This window comes from Portunus trituberculatus, chromosome 46 (genome assembly GCF_017591435.1).
Source record: "Portunus trituberculatus isolate SZX2019 chromosome 46, ASM1759143v1, whole genome shotgun sequence".
Classification (NCBI taxonomy): domain Eukaryota; kingdom Metazoa; phylum Arthropoda; class Malacostraca; order Decapoda; family Portunidae; genus Portunus; species Portunus trituberculatus.
In genome coordinates, this window is record NC_059300.1 from 18,523,003 (window position 1) to 18,545,314 (window position 22,312).

Sequence of the window (22,312 nt, forward strand, 5' to 3'; positions counted from 1 at the left end):
TGCAAGGTGTGCTAGGCAAAGGAGAAAAGAGATGGAGCATGGAAAAGGTGGAGGAGAAATAGAATCCAGCAAATAAGGAAAACTTCAAGGCAGCGAAATGAATATGTTAAGGTGAGGAAGGAAGAGGAAAAGAACTTGAAAAGACATTGTCGAAAAATGTAAGGAGCAACCAAAATTGTTCTATAGATTCATAAATGGAAAAATTAGGCAAAAGAAACAATAGAAAGGTTAAAAGGAGAGAACGGGATGGTGGAAGACCCAAAAGTATGGCAGAACTATTAAATAAAAATTCCAGGAGGTCTTTACTAAGGAATCCAAATTTGAGAGGCCACAGGGTAATAGAGACAATCTATATGAAAGAGATTAAAGTAACCAAGCTTGAAATAAAAGAGTTAATGAAGGAACTGGATGAAGAGAAGGCAATGGGACCGGATGAAGTCTCAGGCAGAATACTGAAAGAATGTAGGGAAGAACTAGCAAGTCCTATATACAACATCATAAAATGCTCAATAGAAAATGGAACAGTACCAGTAGAATGGAAAAGAGCTGAGGTGGTTCCCATATATAAGAGCGGAAGGAAGAAGAACCTTTAAATTACAGACCGGTATCACTAACTAGTGTAATATGCAAGATGTGTGAAAGAATAATAAAGAAACAATGGATCGAGTTCCTTGAAGACAACAAATTAATATCAAATAGCCAATTTGGTTTTAGAAAAGGACGGTCTTGTGTAACTAATTTATTGAGTTTCTATTCTAGAATAGTTGATAGAGTACAAGAGAGAGAGGATGGGTTGACTGCATTTATTTGGATTTAAAAAAGGCGTTTGACAAAGTGCCACATGCAAGATTACTGTGGAAGTTAGAGGAGAAGGGTGGCTTAAAAGGAAGCACATTGAGATGGATAGAAAATTATTTGAGGGGGAGAGAAATAAGGACGGTAGTTAAAGATATGAAGTCCAAGTGGAGAGCAGTAGAAAGCGGAGTGCCACAGGGGTCAGTATTGGCACCAATACTTTTCCTCATTTATATTAACGACATGCCAGAAGGAGTGAACAGCTACATAAATTTGTTTGCAGATGATATGAAACTGTGCAGAGTTATAAAGCAAAAGGAGGATTGTGAAATACTGCAAGAAGACCTAAATAAGATCTGGGAATGGAGTAAGAAATGGGAAATGGAATTCAATGTGAACAAAAGCCATGTCATGGAAATGGGAAAGAGTGAAAGACGACCTGTGGGAATCTATAAGATGGGAGATGGAGTAGAACTGGAGAAAGTCAAAAGGGAAAAGGACTTAGGAGTGACGATGGAAGAAAACAATCAACCAGTAAGCCATATTGATAGAATTTTTAGAGAAACATATAATTTGCTAAGGAATATTGGAGTAGCATTTCACTACATGGACAAAGAAATGATGAAGAAATTGATAAGTACTATAATAAGACCCAGATTAGAATATGCAGGAGTAGTGTGGACTCCCCATAAAAAGAAACACATAAGGAAATTGGAGAGGCTACAAGAATGGTTCCAGAATTTGAAGGGATGACATATGAGGAGAGACTAAAGGCTATGGATCTACCAACCTGGAACAAAGAAGGAGAGAGGAGACCTGATACAAGTTTATAAATTGATTAACGGAATGGACCAAGTGGATAATGAGAAACTGATCCCGAGAGAAGAATATGACATCCGAAGCACAAGATCGCATAGTAAAAAGCTGAGAAAGGAAGATGTCTGAGAGATATTAAAAATATAGTTTCCCGCAGAGATGTGTTGAGACGTGGAACAGTTTAGATGAGGAAGTGGTGTCTGCAACGAGTGTGCACTCTTTTAAAGTAAGATTGGATAAGTGTAGATATGGAGACGGGGCCACACGAGCATAAAGCCCAGGCCCTGTAAAATTACAACTAGGTAAATACAACTAGGTAAATACACACACACACACACATAGTAAAAAGCTGAGAAAAGGAAGATGTCTGAGAGATGTTAAAAAATATAGTTTCCTGCAAAGATGTATTGAGACGTGGAACAGTTTAAATGAAGAAGTAGTGTCTGCAAAGTGTGCATACTTTTAAAGTAAGATTGGATAAGTGTAGATATGGAGACGGGGCCACATGAGCATAAAGCCCAGGCCCTGTAAAACTACAACTAGGTAAATACAGACACACACACAGGAGACAGGGTAAGGAAATGGTATATAAAAGAGAAGGAAGAGGAAAAAGTGGAACAAGTTTAACTAAAAGTGATAGAGGCAAGGGACTAAAAATGATGTATACGAACATAGACAGGGTTTTATCAAGTAAATTAGAATTAAGAGATTACATAAAGAAAGAACTGGATATTGCATGCCTGGTTGAAACAAAACTAAATGAGGCAATCAAAATAGACTTGGATAATAGGTATAATGTATGGAGGAGAGACAGAGGGGGTAAATGAGGAGGAGTCATGATAATGTTAAGGAAGGAGATGGTGATAAACATGTGTCACCAAAAACAAATTCATGGACCAATCAAGAATATAAAGACATGATAGATGACACAATAAGAAGTCAACGAGAATAATTAAAGAAAGGAGAAAAGTTATATTAGTAGGAGATTTCAACTGTAAAGAAGTGGATTGGGAAAGTTATGAAAGTGGTATGGGGGAAGATGCCTGGGGAGAAAGATTCCTGAACCTAATGATAGATAATATGATGGACCAGAGTAAAGGAAAGCACAAGATTCAAAGGAAACGACGAGGCGGCGAGATTGGACCTAGTTTTTACAAGGGGTATAGAAATGAACGATGGCATAAGATATAAGTGCCCATTGGGAAAGAGTGACCATGTAATATTAGAAATGGATAAAGGCTGATATTGAGAATCTCAAGAACTACTTCAAATACGTTAACTGGGAGGAGATGAAAAACTCAGAGACAATGCAAGAGAAGTATAACTTATTTTTGGAAATATACAAAACAGGAGTCAGGGAATATGTCCTGAAATATAGACCTAAAGAAGGAAAGAAAGATTGGTTTAATGCAAGGTGTGCTAGGGCAAAGGTGAAAAGAGATGGAGCATGGAAAAGGTGGAGGAGAAATAGAAATCCAGTAAATAAGGAAAACTTCAAGGCAGCGAGAAATGAATATGTTAAGGTGAGGAAGGATGAGGAAAGGAACTATGAAAAGGACATTGTCAAAAAATGTAAGAAGCAACCAAAATTGTTCTACAGATTCATAAATGGAAAAATTAGGCAAAAAAGGAGAGAATGGGATGGTGGAAGACCCAAAAAGTATGGCAGAACTATTAAATAATAAATTCCAGGAGGTCTTTACTAAGAAATCCAAATTTGAAAGGCCACAGGGTAATAGAGAGACTGTCTATATGAAAGAGGTTAAAGTAACCAAGCTTGAAATAAAAGAGTTAATGAAGGAATTGGATGAAGGGAAGGCAATGGGACCGGACGAAGTCTCAGGCAGAATACTGAAAGAATGTAGGGAAGAACTAGCAAGTCCTATATACATCATAAAATGCTCAATAGAAAATGGAACAGTACCAGTAGAATGGAAAACAGCTGAGGTGGTTCCCATATATATAAGAGCGGAAGGAAGGAAGAACCTTTAAATTACAGACCGGTATCACTAACTAGTGTAATATGCAAGATGTGTGAAAGAATAAAGAAACAATGGATCGAGTTCCTTGAAGACAACAAATGAATATCAAATAGCCAATTTGGTTTTAGAAAAAGACGGTCGTGTGTAACTAATTTACTGAGTTTCTACTTTAGAATAGTTGATAGAGTACAAGAGAGAGAGGGATGGGTTGACTGTATTTATTTGGATTTAAAAAAGGCATTTGATAAAGTGCCACATACAAGATTACTGTGGAAGTTAGAGGAGAAGGGTGGCTTAAAAGGAAGCACATTGAGATGGATGGAAAATTATTTGACGGGGAGAGAAATAATGACGGTAGTTAGAGATATGAAGTACAACTACAAGTGGAGAGCACTAGAAAGTGGAGTGCCGCAAGGGTCAGTATTAGTGCCAATACTTTTTTCATATATATAAATGACATGCCAAAAGGACCGAACAGCTACATAAATCTGTTTGTGGATGATACAAAACTGTGCAGAGTTATAAAACAAAAAGAGGATTGTGAAATACTGCAGGAAGACCTAAATCAAATCTGGGAATGGAGTAAGAAGTGGGAAATGGAATTCAATGTGGACAAAAGCCATGTCATGGAAATGGGAAAGAGTGAAAGACGACCCGTGGGAATCTATAAGATGGGAGATGGAGTAGAACTGGAGAAAGTAAAAAAGGTAAAGGACTTAGGAGTGACGATGGAAGAAAACAATCAACCGGTAAGCCATGTTGATAGAATTTTCAGGGACATATAATTTGCTAAGGAATATTGGAGTAGCATTTCACTACATGGACAAAGAAATGATGAAGAAATTGATAAACACTATAATAAGACCCAGATTGGAATATGCAGGAGTAGTGTGGACCCCCTATAAAAAGAAACACATAAGGAAGTTGGAGAGACTACAAAAAATGGCTACAAGAATGGTTCCAGAATTTAAAGGGATGACATGAGGAGAGACTAAAGGCTATGGATCTATCAACCCTGGAACAGAGAAGGGAGAGAGGGGATCTGATACAAGTTTATAAATTGATCAATGGAATAGACCAAGTGGATAATGAGAGAAGAATATGACATTCGAAGCACAATATCGCACAGTAAAAAGCTAAGAAAGAGAAGATGTCTGAGAGATGTTAAAAAATGTAGTTTCCCACAAAGATGTGTTGAGACTTGGAACAGTTTGAGTGAAGAAGTGGTGTCAGCAATGAGTGTGCATAGTTTTATAGAAAAATTGGATAAGTGTAGATATGGAGACGGGGCCACACGAGCATAAAGCCTAGGTCCTGTAAAACTACAACTAGGTAAATAAAACTAGGTAAATACACACACACACACACACCACTGAGAAGAAGTGCTAAGCAGCTCCCAGGGAATGAGCTTCAGCAGGTGTTGCAGCATGACCTAGATGTATGTACAGGGGTGTAGGGGACCATAGGGTTCTCCTGTCTTCATAGTAAATAAGCTTTGGATTGTATAGACGGAAAAATTGAGAGAGAAACGGAACTGAGTGGTAAAGCCAGACATATGACATAAAAACAAACGCCGTCTTGTGAAAATAAGCGATTTATTGAAACACATGTTGGGCTGAGGCGATTGACTGAGCATAATATGGATAAAGATTTTTCTGGATTTAGAAACGAAAGAGGCAATATGAGGAGGTTGATAAGTGTGGAAAGAGAGATAAGGTACATGAAGGAAGTGATGTCAAGTTTAATGGACAAGCAGGACAGACTGAGAACAGAAAACACAGAGCTGAGATTGAGATTAGTCATATATGAGAAGGTCATTGTAATCAATCAGGGACTAAAGGAGATGCAGGAAATAAAGAACCAAAATGATAATCTAAAAGCAACAAGTTACAACTACGAAATCTCCTTAAGGAGCCTACAGAAAAACTTACAGGATGGGATGGAGGACAGAATATAAATTAGATTGGGTGAAAACAAGCTGAAGGAATTATGAAATGCATGGAAACAAGAACAAGAAGAGGAAAAAGTTAAATTTTCAGAGATAGTAAATAGACAAATTCAGGAAAAAAACAAAGGACACTGTTATACAAATAATTAAGGAAAAAGAAGATCTAGTGAGAGATACAATGGATAAGAGGAAATGTTTTGTGATTTTTGGAATGAAGGAAAAAAAATCCAAACAAGTTCATGAGAGAGCGTGAAGAGAGAGAGAGAGAGAGAATTGGCCAAAACTATTATTAAACAGGTCCAGGACAGCACACAGGAGCTGAAACAGTGAAACAGGAGGTGGAGGAAGTGATTAGGTTGGGAAGATTTAGTGAAGGGGGTATGAGACCAATGAAAGTGAGAATGAGATTGCAGGTGGTGGTGGAGGAAATTATGATAACAAAAGGGAAGCTTGCTGATGATACTGAATTTAAGGATATATGGATAAAAAGATTTATGAACTGGGAAGAGAGGGAGAAGGAGAAAGTGCTAAGAAATGAAGCTAAGGAAAAGAAATAAGAAAAGGACAGATAAAAAAAAAAATGCTACTGGAGGGTTCTATATATGAGACTAAAGAAGTGGTATCTAAGGAAGGAGGAGGAGGTCATGGAAGAGGCAAGAAATTAAGAGTGACTTGTATTAATAGAGATGGGTTTTTATCCAGTGTGTTGGACGTTAGAGGTTATTTGAAAGAAAAAAAAGACTGGATGTAATGTGTATCATTGAAACATAACTTAGAGCAGAGATCCATGTTAATTTTAAGGAGGAGGGATATAATGGCTGGAGAAGAGACAGGAAGGGTAAAGGGTGAGGGGGAGTGCTAATAATGGTTCATGATAATATATATGTGGAGGATGTAAAATATGGTGAGGGCTAGGTGGAAGTAATGGGAGTAACAATCAAAACAGAAGAATTAAAAAAAAAGAAAAATCAGTTACATATGTGCCACCTAAGACAAATACATGGGGAACTGAGGAACATACAGATATACAAAGAGAGGTGATTAAGTGCTTAGATAAGTTGAGAAGAGATGGAATAATACTTTTAGTTGGAGACTTTAACTGTAAAAAAATAAACTGGAGCAAGATGGAAGTAATGGATAATGCTGGACAGTGGAGCAAGGAGGTGTTACAGTTGACTGGTAAATACAATGGACCAATGGGTGGAGAAGTAAAAAAGTTACAAGCAGGAAGAAAAACCATTGTTGCTTGACCTAGTATTCAGAAAGAAACCAGAATCCCATCCTAGCATACAATACTTCAGTCCAATGGGAAGAATTGATCATGTGACATTAGAGCTGGAAATACAGGAGAAGGATGGGATAAGTTACAGAGATGACTTCAAAAAAGAGATATTAAATTATGCAAGAGCAGATTTTGAAAAATTAAGGAACTTTTTTGCTGACATCGAATGGAGAAACATTATGTACGAAAGGACAATACAAGGAAAATATGAAGTATTTCTACAGAAATACAACGAAACAGTAAAGAAATATGTACCTTTTTATAGAGTTAAGAATAAAGTACACGCTTGGTACAATGCTAGATGCACAGAAGCAAAAAAGGTAAGATAAAGCTTGGAAGAAACTCATAAAAAGCAGAGAAATGACAATAACAGATGGCAGTATAAGGATCTGAGAAATGAATATACACTCGACCCTCGAAACAACGGACAAATGCATGCACAACCCTGTCCGTAGATTGCAAAAGTCTTTGCAAAAGTACGTAAAAAACTATAAAATGTACATAAAATATGTACAATTTTCTAATTTTCGTATTAGTTCAAGCTTAGCAGCCACTGGAAGAGCCTTTCGATTATGCTTCACTGGTTTAGTAGGTTTAAGAGGCATTTTGGATAGGTTAAGCACTCGTGGGAAGGGTACAAATGCATAAAAAAGCCGTGGTAAGCACTGGACAATGTTCGCTGTTGGTTGAAAACGCACGGACTGAAGATTAAACATGGCGGCCAACAGCTGATGACGTGACCGACCCGCCACATACCGGACAATAATTTGCCGGTAACGGACAATCGAGCGCATTTTAATATTCGTCCGTAGATTAAACCGGACTCCAGAATTTGTCCGTAGTTTCCGAAATCCGTTGTTTCGAGGGTTGAGTGTATTAGAGTAAGGAGAGAGAAAGAAAGAAACTTTGAGAAAGATGTGGTGAGTAAAAGCAAAGACAAACCCAAGCTTTTCTACAAATTCATAAATGGCACAATGAAGAACAAAGAAACAATAGAAAAAGAATAATTAAAGGAGGGAAGACATACCAAACAGAGATGGAAATGTGTGAAATAATGAATGTAAGCTTCAAAACGGTGTTGACTGTAGAAGATTTTACAGACCCTAATAGGACATTGCATTGCCAAGGATTACAGGAAATCACAGTGCAAAAAGAGGTTATTGGAAGATTATTGGATAATTTGGATGTCAGATAAGCAATGGGGTTGGATGGTGTATCAGGCTGGGTGCTAAAAAAATGTAAAGAGCAATTACTGGATCCAATTTGGGAAATAATTACAGGTTCACTAATGAAGGTAAAGTTCCACTAGAATAGAAAAGAGCCAACGTAATACCGATACTTAAAAGAAGAAAGTCAACTGAGCCATTAAATTACAGACTAGTGTCATTTACAAGCATTATGGGAAAGTTGTGTGAAATAATTATCAAAGGAAAATGAGTTAACATCTGGAAGAAGAACAAGTCATGTCAAACAAATAATTTGGGTTCAGGACACGACAATCATGTGCATCAAACTTATTAAGCTTCTACTTGAAATTAATAAAAGGACTGGAAAGCAGAGATGGATGAGTGGATACAGTATACCTGGACATAAAAAAGGCTTTTGATAAAGACCCTCAAGGAAGACTACTTTGGAAACAGAGAACATAGGAAGACTGTAAGGAACTTTGTTAGAATGGACAAGGGATTATTTGAAGGATACGGAAATGAGAACTGTGATCAGAGATGCATAATCTTGGGGTAAAGTAACAAGTGGAGTGCCACACGGGTCAGTGATAGCCCCCATTATATTTCAGATTTATGTAAACAACATTCACAATGGGACAAACAGTTACATTAATTTATTTGCTGATGATGCAAAGCTGCTAAGAATTATCAAAACTCGGGAGGACTGTTTGCTGTAACAGGAAGATATAAACAAGATCTATGAGTGGAGTAAGAAGTGGAAATTAGAGTTTAATGCCAAAAAATGTCACGTAATGGAATTAGGAAAGAGCAAAAGAAGACCGGTATGGAACTATCTGATGGGAGAGGAACAAATAATGAAGACTAAAGAGGAAAAAGATCTGGAAGTGATTATACAGGAAAATCTGAATCCAGAAAAAGACATAAGCAAGATATTTGGATTATCATATAAAATGTTGACTATTATAAGAGTGGCATTTCAATTCATGGACAAAGATATGATGAAAAAAATCATCACAAGCAAGATACGTCCAAAGCTGAAATATGCAGCTGTGATGTGGTCTCTGAGCTCTAAAAAAAAAGATATAAGAATATTATAATGGATACAGAAGATTGCTACAAAGATGGTACCGGAACTAAAGAACCTAACATATGAAGACCGGGCTGAAGGAAATGGGACTACCAACCTTAAAAGATAGAAGAGAACAAGGAGACCTAATAACAATGTACAAGATAGTCAATGGCATTGTAAAGATAGACAAGGAAGACCTGGTGCTGGTGTCAGAAGATAGAAGGACATGAGGTCATGTAAAGAAGATCAGGATGAGGCAGTGTGTGAAGGATGTTGGAAAATACAGTAAGCCCCGCACTTGGCAAATCTTAGCTTGACAAAATTCACTTTTGGCGGTAGGGTGGCCACGGACCACTGAGTGCACGCTTGGCGATTTAAATTCAAACTTAGCGGTCCCATGGTGGCTGCACAGCAAACCACACGGCTCCCCGGGGACGTCAGACCTCTCTCTAAACCTATCAGAACACAGTGTGAGAGTCCCCTTCAGCCATTTTGTTTGTGCTACCTTCTGTTCTGCTAGCGTGGGAATGAATTCTGGTGATTTACCACCAACATGGCCTCTACCAGCGCAACAGGTAGTACCAGTGGGGGTAAAGACAAGGGTGGTGGCGGCAAGGATGAAGGTGGGCGAGGAAATGGTTGGAAAAACAAGAGTTACAGCCTTTATATCATGTCTCATTAGCTTTATTTATTGTTTATTGGTTTGTTTTGTCTATGTGTTTTAATATGTGAAAGCAAAAGATTTTATCTAAGTTCAAAAGATGGTATTTTAGGGGTCAAAAGAGGGACTTTGGCAAAGACCAAAGACTGACTGAGGCATTTTTTAGGCAATTTATATGGTATACAGAATTCGTGCTTGGCGAAATTCGCATTTGGCAGTAGTTTCGCCAGGCTAATTAATTTGCCAAGTGCGGGGGCTTACTGTACAGTTTTCCACACAGAATGGTGGAGAAGTGGAATGCATTGAATAGTGAAGTTGTTACAGCAAATAATACACATAACTTTAAGGAAAAATTAGATAAATGGAGACATGGAGACAGGACACTATGAGCCCTGCTTGAACCTTGTACAATACAACTAGGTAAATACACATACACACACACATGGTCATGTGTCAAACTTATTAAGTTTATATTCAAGAGTAACAGAATGACTGGAAAGCAGACATGGATGGGTGGACACAGTATACCTTGACATAAAAAAAAGATTTTGATAAAGTCCCTAATGGAAGACTACTTTGGAAACTAGAAAACATACGAGGACTACGAGGAACTTTGCTAGAATGGACAAGAGATTATTTGAAGGACAGGGAGATGAGAACTTAGATCAGAGATACATATTCATCTTGGGATAAAATAACAAGTGGAGTGCCACAAGGGTCAGTGTTAGCCCCCATTATGTTCCAGGTTTATGTAAATGACACTCACAATGGGTAAACAGTTATATTAATTTATTTGCTGATGACGTAAAGCTGCTAAGAGTAATCAAAACCCGAGAGGACTGTTTGCTGCTACAGGAAGATATAAACAAAATCTACGAGCACAGTAAGAAGTGGAAGTTGGAATTCAATGCCAAGAAATGTCACATAATGGAACTAGGAAAGAGTAAGAGAAGACTGGTATGGAAGTATCTGATGGGAGAGGAACAAATAATTTAAGACTAAAGAGGAAAAAGATGTGGGAGTGATTATACGGGAAAATCTGAACCCTGAAAATCACATAAGCAAGATATTTGGATTATCATATAAAATGTTGACTAACAAAAGAGTAGCATTTCAATTCATGGACAAAGATATGTTGAAAAAAAATCATCACAAGTATGATACAGCCAAAGCTGGAATATGCAGCTGTGGTGTGGTCTCTGAGCTCTAAAAAAAATATATAAGAAAATTAGAACAGATAAAGAAGATTGCTACAAAGATGGTGTTGGAACTAATGGACCTAATATATGAAGAAAGGCTGGAGGAAATGGGAATGCCAACCTTGCAAGATAGAAGAGAATGAGGAGACCCAATAACAATGTACAAGATAGTCAATGGCATTGAAAAGATAGACAAGGCCTGGTGCTGATGACAGAAGAAGATAGAAGGACAAGAGGACATGTAAAGATCAGGATGAGGCAGTATGATAAGGATATTGGAAAATACAGTTTTCCACATAGAAAAGTGAAGAAGTGGAATGTATTAAATATGAGCCCTGCTCGAACCCTATACAATAAAACTAGGTAAATACACACACACACACACACACACAAATTTTATATATATATATATATATATATATATATATATATATATATATATATATATATATATATATATATATATATATATATATATATATATATATATATATATATATATATATATATATATATATATATATATATATATATATATATATATATATCATAAGTAAACTGAATTGGTCTCTCTGTATTTTGGATCCTTTAAAGATATTTTTTAAGCCATCACTGTAAAAGTAGTATCTCAAAGTCAGTCATGGGCATCAAAACAAAATTGGTGAAATCTTCATCTATTCTCAAATCTACCAAATGCAAATCACCATTAAAGGCTTGTTTTGAAAAGAAATTCCTCACCCACCACTTCTTTTCTTGTCCTTCCTTGAATTTATCAAAGATACTACGTAAAAACACTGCAGCAATCTTTACAATTATTGTAGGCATGATGATAACAAAGGCTTAGATAGAAAACACTGTCTGGAAACATTGGTTGGTAATCAAACAGGCCTTAAAGGTGAGTATATGCCTCCTAATTTATTAAAAATAAATACAGTGGTGCCTCACGGTAACAGACTTTGCAGTGTAATGGATTTTGTTCAGTAATGGACTGGACTAACCTAACCTAACCAAGTTTTTGGGGACCATTATGTCAGCTTTAATTTTTTCCCCATGAATTCATAGTTCTTGAGTGGCTGACCAGCCATGTGGATGAATACACATATGACATGATAAACAAGTCAAAAAAGGCATGCTAGATACCATTTTAACTTGTTTTGTTTGTCTACAATTTACAAAATTTGTAATTAGGTGGAAAGTGACGACCACTTGCCTGTGGAGGTCACCGGGGTACACTCATAGTGATTTGTGGTCTCTGGCTGGTTGGACCTGTGGCCTGCCAGAGTGAAATGCTAGTTAGGTATTTCTGTTTGAGTGTTGTTGAGCAAATGAGGATAATGACACTGCCATACAGAGAGAGAGAGAGAGAGAGAGAGAGAGAGAGAGAGAGAGAGAGAGAGAGAGAGAGAGAGAGAGAGAGAGAGAGAGCGTCACAGCTGGCAAATGTGCAGACGACAGACAAATGCAAACTAAACTCTCTAATCACTTGATTTTTGTCTTCATTTACTGGTCTCTGGAGGTCTACAATATCATTTCTTTCTTCCTTTGACTGAGGGGTAATTTAGTATGAAGTGGACTCTTCTTGTAAATGACATAATGAGCAAAGTGTTGCATCAGTGGGTTGATGGCAAAAGCCATCAACCTCTCTCTCTCCAGAAGCATTTGCTCACATTGCAGAATACTGCCTTAGATTGGCTATGAAGGTGGCTATATGGCAAGTTCGCAGCAGGCAATACTCTATAGCAAGACTGCATAAGGTGAGAGCAAGTGAGGTATCATACTTGGCAGTGTAGCACTTCCCTGCTAAAATGCCATGTTTAGGATAGGGGAACACTTTTCTATAAAGAATACATCTTCATTTTTACCTCAGTGGCAATGTGGAACAAATATTAGAAGGATTTCAGAAACACACCAATTTATATAGAAAAGAGGGAGAGAAAGACAGAGAAAGAGGGTAAGGAGATGGAATGCCATTAAAGAAAGTAGGTGGCAATAGTGTGGACTTTGATGATCCTTTGTCTTCCTTCCCCTTTTTTGTCACCTCAGCAAAGTCCTTCGGGCAGTCATTAAATGATTGTTAAAGATGCCACTGAACCACATGGGAATCGGCCTTTACACAAAATGGGAAGCTATGTCTTTAATTCATCCATTCTTGGTAGGACAAATTTTTATTACAGTACACTTCTTAAAAGATAATGAACTTTTATTTCATCACTGAGTGTAAAATAAGACAGATTAAATTATCAGAATAATTTTTTGTATTATCAAACGAGAATAAACTACAATAAGGGAAAGGGGGCGTTTAAGGGTCTCACAGAGAAACTACTCTCAGTAACGAACAATTCGCGGCAATGGACAACCCCTCACCCCCGAAGTGTCTGTTATCACAAGGCACCACTGTACTAGGGTCTTGATGTTACAGTAGAAGAAAATTTTATTTCAAGTTCAGCTACATGAATATACAGATTAAAATAGATGACTGGAAATCATAAGTAAACCTCCTACAGTTGATTACCACACTGTACTTAGTGCTTTATCTCAACAACCTCCTCCTCACCGTAACAATTATCTACCAGTTCGCTGAAACATTTGCTCACCGTCTGCTACCTTCAAGTGACAAACTTCGAAACTTTGTAATTTCACTACACCAATGTGCCTAAACAAATGCATATGAGAGAATGATATTTTTTCCTATACTTTTCAATACAATCTTTATCTTATAAAAATAAAATTTCTTTTTTGAAAATCTCTTCTTTAAGCCAATAACTGTGTACCATGGGTATGACCACTGAAACCTTATAGGAAGCAGTCTATACACTAAATCTGCAATTTCTTCCAATACTGCTCTGCAGTGTTGTAATGCCCATTATTATTTTGTCACTTATAAGTATAATACAAATAGATATTTAATTTACCTTTTCTGCTAAGGGAATAAATGGCCTGCTACTCTTCTTTCTTAAGTCCCAGTTTCTTTTCCATCCCTTCCCTAAGGTATCTGGCACCCTGTGGAAGCAAAGACAGCATTTCAAAATAAATAAAAAAAATAATAAATGAATAAATAAATACTACTACAACAACTACTAGTACTACTACTACTACTACTACTACTACTAGACTAATGAATAAATAAACAAATAAATAAATGAATGAATTAATCAATTGAAAATAAATCTTAAAATCATGCAGTAATCTAAATCATTAACCCATAAATTGCAGGCCACATCTCAGGGTAGAAAGCATTTAAGTGTGAACTACACATTAGGCTATAGGAACTTCAATAATTTTTCTCAAAAGTTCCCTCACTTGTACTGATGAATATGCATAGTGTTGTGTACTGGGATGCCTATTGACTAATTTCTGCCTGGCAGGTATCACTTAACCCATTGAACTATGACACATATCATATGATGATCAACATGGAACAGCAACTTACTTCAAATGATCTAAAGGCTATTTATTACAAGTGCAAGTGTGTTGAGGATACACTAGAAGAAACTTTAACTTTATAGTAGTATATTATGGAAACAGTCAAGCCTACTGTACAGATAAAAATTTCCTACCGTTTATCACTGTACTGTGTTGAGTACTTTATTCAATCATCCTCCTTCTCACAAAAATAATCTCTCCATCACCTCACTAACCTCTACAAAAACAACCTTCCAGCTGGCTGACTGAAACACCACCTTACTATACTGCCATGCTTGAACTAATGTATATAATGAACTAATAATATTTTTATTAAAGTAAAAACTTTTTATGTGAATATACTTACCCATATGTAATTACATATGCCTATATGCCATTATTCCTACACTCAGCACAGAAAATGAACCAACACCTCTATATAGAGATCATGCCTATAAAAGTACCACATCACCCAGCACTGGTAACCACCAGCACAGCTGGTCAACCATACCTCAGATCCTTTCTACCAAAATTGACAAACTTGCTGTGTAATTACATATAGGTAAGTACATATATTCACAAAAAAGTTTTTATTTTAAAAATCTATTTTGTTGCTGCATATACTAATTACCTATATGTAATTACATATGCCAGATTCCCATGTATAGGTGGGAGGGTCTAACAAACCCGAAGATGGAAGACACGATCTCCAAAATCGCCAAAACTCCAAAAAACTAAAAATAATGTATCCGTAAATCTTTGTGGCTGACAAGAAGGGAAAACCAGAACGAAACTAAACCAGCATCAGTGAACAACCCTCAGCGCCAAAACTATCGGCCTAAGGGAAAAGGTATCTAAATACCTATGAGTAACATCCCTTAGGTAAAAGGAGGCAAAGGTGGTCATACTCTTCCACATAGCCAGCCTTGAGGACCAAGACCAGACTCTTAATTTTTCTCAAGAGAACACTGGTCGCAATAGCCCGAACCTCATGAGCATTAACTTTCAGAAGGCGCGACTTCACCTCCGAGGCACTCACATAGGCCCTCCGAATCACCTGACAAATCCACTTAGACAAGGTATGAGGGTGGACAGCTCATCTGAGATCCGAAACCGTGACCAACAACCTAGAGCAGGCCAGCCGACAATCCCTAGACCTGCAAAGATACTCATGGACTGCCCGAACCGGAAAAAGAAGGTGATCTACCTCATCCTCCCTGACAAAATCAAGAAAAGCTGGAATAATGAACTCGTCGAAGGAACGCTGGCCCGGACACTGAGTCTTAGCCAGGAAATCGGGGCCAAAGGAAAAGGTCATGGACGTCCAACCTTTGGAGTGACACACCTCAGCCAACAGGCCGTGAAGCCCACTAACCCGACAAGCCGAAGCGAGCGCCACAAGAAACACAGTCTTAAGCGAGATGTCTCTCAGCGAGGCTGTCCGCAAGGGCTCACAAGGAGGACATAACAAGGACCGAAGGACCAGAGAAAGGTCCCAGCCAGGTAACCGAGGCGAACGAGGTGGACAAGAGACCACAAAGGAGCGGAACAGAGAAGAAAGGTCAGGATCAGTGGAAAGGTCTATGCCTTACTGACGCACAACAATAACTCCTAATCGCTAACACTGACAGGCGCTTAGACTCAAAAAGGAAAATAAAAAAAGTCTGCCAGCTGCACTACAGAGGCAGAGCACAGATCCAAACCCCTCAACTCACACCAACCACAAAAGACTCTCTACTTCACCTGGTAAACTGAGGCGGAGGACTGCCTGACTGGTCGAGACATGAACTTAGCAGCCTTGCACAATAAACCTCGCGCTCGGAAGAAATGCTGGAGAATCGCCACGTGTGAAGATGGAGCTTCTCTGGAGAACCGTGGAAGAGGGGACGGTGAGGTTGTTGAAGGAGAGACCGCTACATGGGAAGAACCCAGGGTCTGTCCACAAGCAGATCCAGCAACAGGGGAAACCAGTCTGCCTGAGGCTAGAAAGGAGCAACTAGTGTCATACGCACAGCCCACGACTCGCGAACTCTTACCAGAACACGGCGGATCAGAGCGAACGGTGGAAAGGCATACAGATCCAGACTGTCCCACGGAAAAGAGATCCAGAAGAGGAGATACATACAGGGACAGATGACGAGTCAGTGCTGTGGCAAACAGATCTACCAGAGGAGACCCACACACCTGGAAAACTTTCCTGCAAATTTTGGGATGTAGGGTCCACTCTGACCCAACACACTCCTGACTGAGCACATCCGCAATCACATTGCAGCGTCCTGGAACGAAAAACGGGCACAGAGAGATGGAATGGCTCTCGCACCACCGGAGAACCGTCCCTGCTAAGGCTGACAGTGGTTCGGAACGAGTGCCCCCGGACTTCCTGAGATAGGTGACCATTGTCGAGATGTCGGGCATCACAGACACCACCGACCCCAACAAGGCCTGCTGAAAACTCTGGAGAGCCCGAAAGACCGCCAAAAGCTCCAGATGATTTATGTGGACCCCTGCTCCTCCACAGTCCAGACTCCTGAAGCCAGGGAATCTCCCAAGTGAACTCCCCACCTGAGCTGGGAAGCATCCAAAAATTGGGTCTGTTCTGGGGGGCACCACCAAGAACTGGGCACCTTTCAGAAGTTGATTCGGAACCAACCGCCAAGCGAGGTCTTGCAAACACTGATGATTTGGAGCCACCCGCCTCCAATCTAGGTTGGAAGCAGCCCGCCAATTCCTCTTTAGGCACCACTGCACAGCCCACATCTGCAGGAACCCACCTGGCATAAACCATGCTAGGGATGCAAGATGTCTCAGCAAAGACCTCTAGAGGGACACTGGTGGAGTCTTGGCCAGCAGAAATTGTCGGGCCACTGCCTGAAAATGGCTGACCCAATCTGGCGACATGAAGACTCGGGCTCTGACGGTGTCAAGAATCATACCCAAAAACTGCTTCCTCTGACTGGAAGACAGATCGGATTTGGCCCAGTTGACCTGAATCCCCACCCAAGAACACAGAAGCAGAAGAGATCGGGCATGGTCGAGGCATGAAGCCCAAGAAGGACTGGAAACTAGCCAATCGTCCAGATAGCGACGCAAGGGTATGCTGAGGCGATGGGCCCAAGCCATCACCTTGGTAAAGACCTGAGGAGCCGTGGGAAGGCCAAAGCACAGAGTCTGGAACTGGTAAACTCTGCCCTGCCAGACGAACCACATGTACAGGCAACCCCGCTTAACAAACGGGTTACGTTCCTAAAAAAATTTTTGTTAAGTGAACCAATTATAACAAGTTTGACCCCTGAGTTGAACTTCCATTGAAAGTAAAAAAAACCAGCGAGAGTGCATCATAGTACAGGGAAATGTTTAATGAAAGTAGAAATTATCAAGTTAAACATTTAGGCAGTTTAAGTCATTATAATGTACACTAATGTATGTATGTAACTTTATAATGTTGATGATCTTAAATTTATGAAAGGAGGGAGAGTGAAACGGGAAAGACACTAACTGGCAACCTGTGGAATGTAAACAAAAGGCGCATCATTGTACCGCATTCATAACTTATGTACCACATTTCCACAAGGCTTTCCATTTTATCCATTGCAGAGTCACGAGTTAAGGTGGTTCTTTTAGCTTGCAAGGACGATACGGTCTCACCAGCCTTCTTAATAGAGTCTGCTGACTTGAAAATAGTAGAGACAGTAGATGGAGTCAAGCCATGGTGGCGAGCAATGCTATTAGTTTCTATCGAGTCTGTGAATAAGAGTAAGAGACTTCCAGGACCAGGTCTTCTTAGCAACGCTGGGCGACATTGCAGAGCGTTTTGGTGGCATGATGAGCGAGGGAAGACAAACTGCTGCTTGACGCTATTATTGTTTTAAACTAAGGGGAGTGAATGGTGCGCATTTTGTCCACAAGAGGCGCTAGTGTATTCAAAAGCCTGTTGGTTTGCGTGATACGCGGGGCTTTCAAACTTGGAAAAAATTACCTGGATAAAATTTCATTAAAGTGAGTTTGGTGTTCGTTAAACGAGCAGATGGTAGTAAAAGGAAACGTCATTGTAGCGAAATTTCGTTGTGTGAACCTTTGTTTAGTTGGGGTTGCCTGTACTTGCGTGACTGAGGGTGGACAAGAACCTGATAGTAAGCAACCCACAGGTCCAAGGACACCATCCACTCGCCCTTGGCCATTGACTCTAGCACTGACGAAACTGTCTCCATGCAAAAGTAGGTCACCACCAGGAAACAATTTTAGACTGAAAGGTCACAAATCAGCATCCAGTCCCCCTGTGCCCAAGGAAGAAGTGAAAATAGAACCCAACCTGAGGGTCTACCATTGGTTCTATAGCTCCTTTTACCAGCATCTTGGAAACTGCGGCTGCAAGAGCCAAATGACGATCTGAGCCCTCTCTGTACGCTGGAAACTCCACAGGCATGCTCAAGAAGGGGATGATCCCTGAGGAAGGGGAGAACGTAACCATACTGAAGGATCTTGACCACCCACTCGCAGGCCCTGATGTTCTCCCACTCTTGCCAGTGCTGCTGCAGACAAGCCCAACTTGCAGCGGCACCTCTGCAGCATCCCTAGCGAGATCCCCAATGGCCCCTAGAGCGGCCATGGAAGAATCCTCGAGTGAAAGGAACCACTTGCCTTAGGAGCAGGAGGGGACGGAACAGAGGGAGGAGCAACTGGTGCAAGGTGTCAGGAACCAATGGCACGACCAGCCTTAGCCCTGACGCCCCGAGCTGTGGAAGCCAGGCCACGAGCAATCTAGGATACGAGGGACCGTTGCGAGGACTCAAGCTCCTTCTGCTCTACAGCTGCCAGTCTGACCATCAAAAAGGTGGGAGCCAACGGGGAAAGACATCAATTGCCGTCTCTCCCGGTCACCATAGGTATTAGGGAGGTTTTTCACCACAGCCTGTCTGCGTAACATCCTCATCCTCAAACGGAGCATTTCACAAGGCTGCATAATATCTAAATTTGCCCTGGCAAGAGCTCCCAGGCAGTCCAAGTCCCTCTGGGGGCAGCACTGGAAAGGCCAGCAAGGGCCCCCAAAACTTGATCTGTCCAGGAAGTGATATCAACCAGACTACTCAAAATAACCTCTAATTGAGTAGCCATATGCCAGGGAAGACTCACAGCCAGATCTTTACTCTCCACCAAATGAAGCACCTCATCATTGAGAGGAGGAGCCCCACAGGAATCTCCTTCTGGAGTGTACCCCCTCTCCACCCTTGAAGCCCACCTCCTGGGCAAGGCGAACTTGGCTGAAGCTAAAGACGGATTAGGGATCCCCAGGGAACATCCCAGTTGTTCCCTGCAAACCTCCAGAGCCAGGGGAGAACGAGGCAGCACCAAGGGAGTGGGGCCAGGCCGTGAAGTCCCCGAGGTGAGCTCGACCCCAGTCTGAAGAGTGGAAGCAAGAGAAGACGGTATGGGGAGACCTAAGCACTCTCTCACTGAGGTAATAAGCTCATGAAAGGAGGCTGCACCCTCCTCGTCCAGAGTGCCAGCCTCCCCCGAGGGAATGTCATCACAAACCTCATCCACCTCTTCAGAAAACGAAGGCCAGCCCGTGGCAGCAACCTGACTAACTACTCCACCACCAGGGTCAGCACCCGCATCAACTGGCCGGGGCGGGACCTGCGAGGACATTGACCAATGCAGCATGAGGCAGGCCCATGGAAGACATGCCTGCCGAGCCTGCAAAATTGCCATCACCCAGCAACCCACCAGGGAGTGGTCCTGCATGAAGTCCCGTTTCTCTGCCACCAACAAGGCCCGAGTAGGAGACTGGAACGGCGGGAGCTGGCTCCCCACAAACCACTGAGGCCTTACCAGAGAGAGGAGCTGCGTGTAGACTCAATCCACTGACCCCAGGACCGGCCACAGAAAAAACAGGATCAGCGGGACCCTGCAAACCACTTAATCCTGGAGCCACACCGGGGAGTGGGGCTGCATGCAAGCTCATTCCACCGAGACCTGAAAACTCCCTGGAAGCACCTGACATAGCGGGAGTCTGTACCACACTCACTCCTGGGGCCGCACTCAACCTCACACCCCCATAACCAGAGAAGTCTGCCAAAGAGCCTGAAACAGTGTGGAGGACTGGACCCCACCTCACTCCCAGAGCCAGACTAAGGAGAGGGGCTGCACACATGCTAACTTTACCAAGCCCCGATAACTCTGTGGAAGGGCCAGGAACAGTGGGAGAAGGCACACCACTCGCTACCGGCGGCAGGGCAGAGCGTGGGGCTGCACACAAACTCACTCCCCCTACCGCCAACTCCAGGGCAGGGCTTGAAACAGAGGGAGACTGCCTCCCACCCACACCTGGAGCCAAACCAGGGAGAGGGGACACACTGAGACTCACACCACTACAACCAGCAGCCACCCTGCAAGGCCTGAGCCGGGGGGGAAACCGGGGCCCCTTTACACCCAGCACCAACCTGGGAGGCGGACGCACACTTGCTCCACCGTCTGCAAACCCTGAAAATGTGGAACTGGAGGCAAGAGGCAACAAGACTGCTGACAATTGGGCAATAGAAGCCTTCATATAGCCAGATCAGACTCTACGGCAACAAACCTGCTAGCCCAAGGGGCCTCAGAAGCCAGCTTCTGCCGGCGAGAACACTTCTCACTGGAACCGCCAGACGACTTTGCCCACTTTTCCTTAGCAGAACGCTTCTCAGCATCCTTCACAAACACTTGGAACTTGAGAAGGGAGAGGTGGGAACACTCACTACACCAGTCTTCGGCCGAACACATGGCAGGCCAACAAGACACACAGTGGGAATGCGGCTCTAAAGCCTTGCCTGGCAACCACCTCTTGCATCCAACACATCTCCGAGTGGCCATGGTAACTCCGGGAGAAGTAGAAATGGAAGCGGCAAGGAAGCGGGCACCAAAAAAGGCAGGAAGAAGCGAGAAGAGACGCAGGTGATCACTGTGCCGAGCACAGAAAGGATCTGAGGTATGGTTGGCCAGCTGGGTTGGTGGTTCCCAGCACGCATGCGCACGGGGGTGATGTGGTACTTTTATAGGCACGATCTCTATATAGAGGTGCTGGTTGATTTTCTGAGCTGAGTGTGGGAATAATGACATATAGGCATATGTAATTACATAAGGTAATTAATATATGTAGCAACAAATTTAGTTTTCCTGCACTTTTCCATGCAAAAGAATAAAAATGATTTTTCTGAGAACACAATATTTAAATTTTGAAGAGAGAGAGAGAGAGAGAGAGAGAGAGAGAGAGAGAGAGAGAGAGAGAGAGAGAGAGAGAGAGAGAGAGAGAGAATCCCAACTTACCTCAATAACAGGGAGGTCATGGCGTTGCTGCTTTGGTACAAACATTTCAATGTCCTGTATTTTCTGCCACCCAAAGTGGACACCCACTAACACAGGAACCATCACTACCAAGACAATGTTGCGGCGTAGAAATTCCCGTGCACGACCCATTCCAGTCCCCATCTCTCGAATCTGCAGGGGTATGTTTCTCCAAACCTCTTCTTTGTTTTAGTTCCCAATTTCTGTCATTGAAAAACGTTTAGAAAAATTTATTTTTTCACTTACCTACTTATATTAGCATTTGCAATACTACTTATCACTATACAGCCATCTACTCCCTTATCTCCAAAAAATAATAGATTTGTCACTATAAATTACAGTGGTGCCTCGCAATAACGGACACTTCGGGGCTTAGGGATTGTCTGTTAGCACGAACTGTCCGTTACTGAGAGTGGTTTGTCTGTGAGACCTTTAAACACACCCTTTCCCTTTCTTTGGTAGCTCATTCTCTTTTAATAATAGAAAAAATTATTTTGATAATTTCAACCATCTTATTCTATCTATTTTGTTGAAATAAGAGTTCATTATTATTTAAGAAGTGTACAGTAATGAAAATTTGTCTTTCCAAGAATACATGAATTAAAGACAAAGCTTCCCATTTTGTGTAAAGGCCGATTCCCATGTGGTTCA

The 22,312-nt window shown here is 41.3% G+C and overlaps 1 protein-coding gene across 1 annotated transcript in view; it reads right to left on the bottom strand.

Moving 5' to 3' along the window:
* LOC123519884 (McKusick-Kaufman/Bardet-Biedl syndromes putative chaperonin-like) overlaps positions 1-22,312 on the bottom strand; it is a 79,053-nt gene that overhangs the window by 14,672 nt on the left and 42,069 nt on the right. Inside the window, exons 2-3 of the mRNA XM_045281517.1 lie at positions 21,644-21,864; positions 13,852-13,939 (exon numbers count right to left, since the gene is read on the bottom strand). Coding sequence (XP_045137452.1) covers positions 13,852-13,939; positions 21,644-21,663 — 108 coding nt within the window. The 5' untranslated portion in view covers positions 21,664-21,864. The remainder of the gene's footprint in view (positions 1-13,851; positions 13,940-21,643; positions 21,865-22,312) is intronic.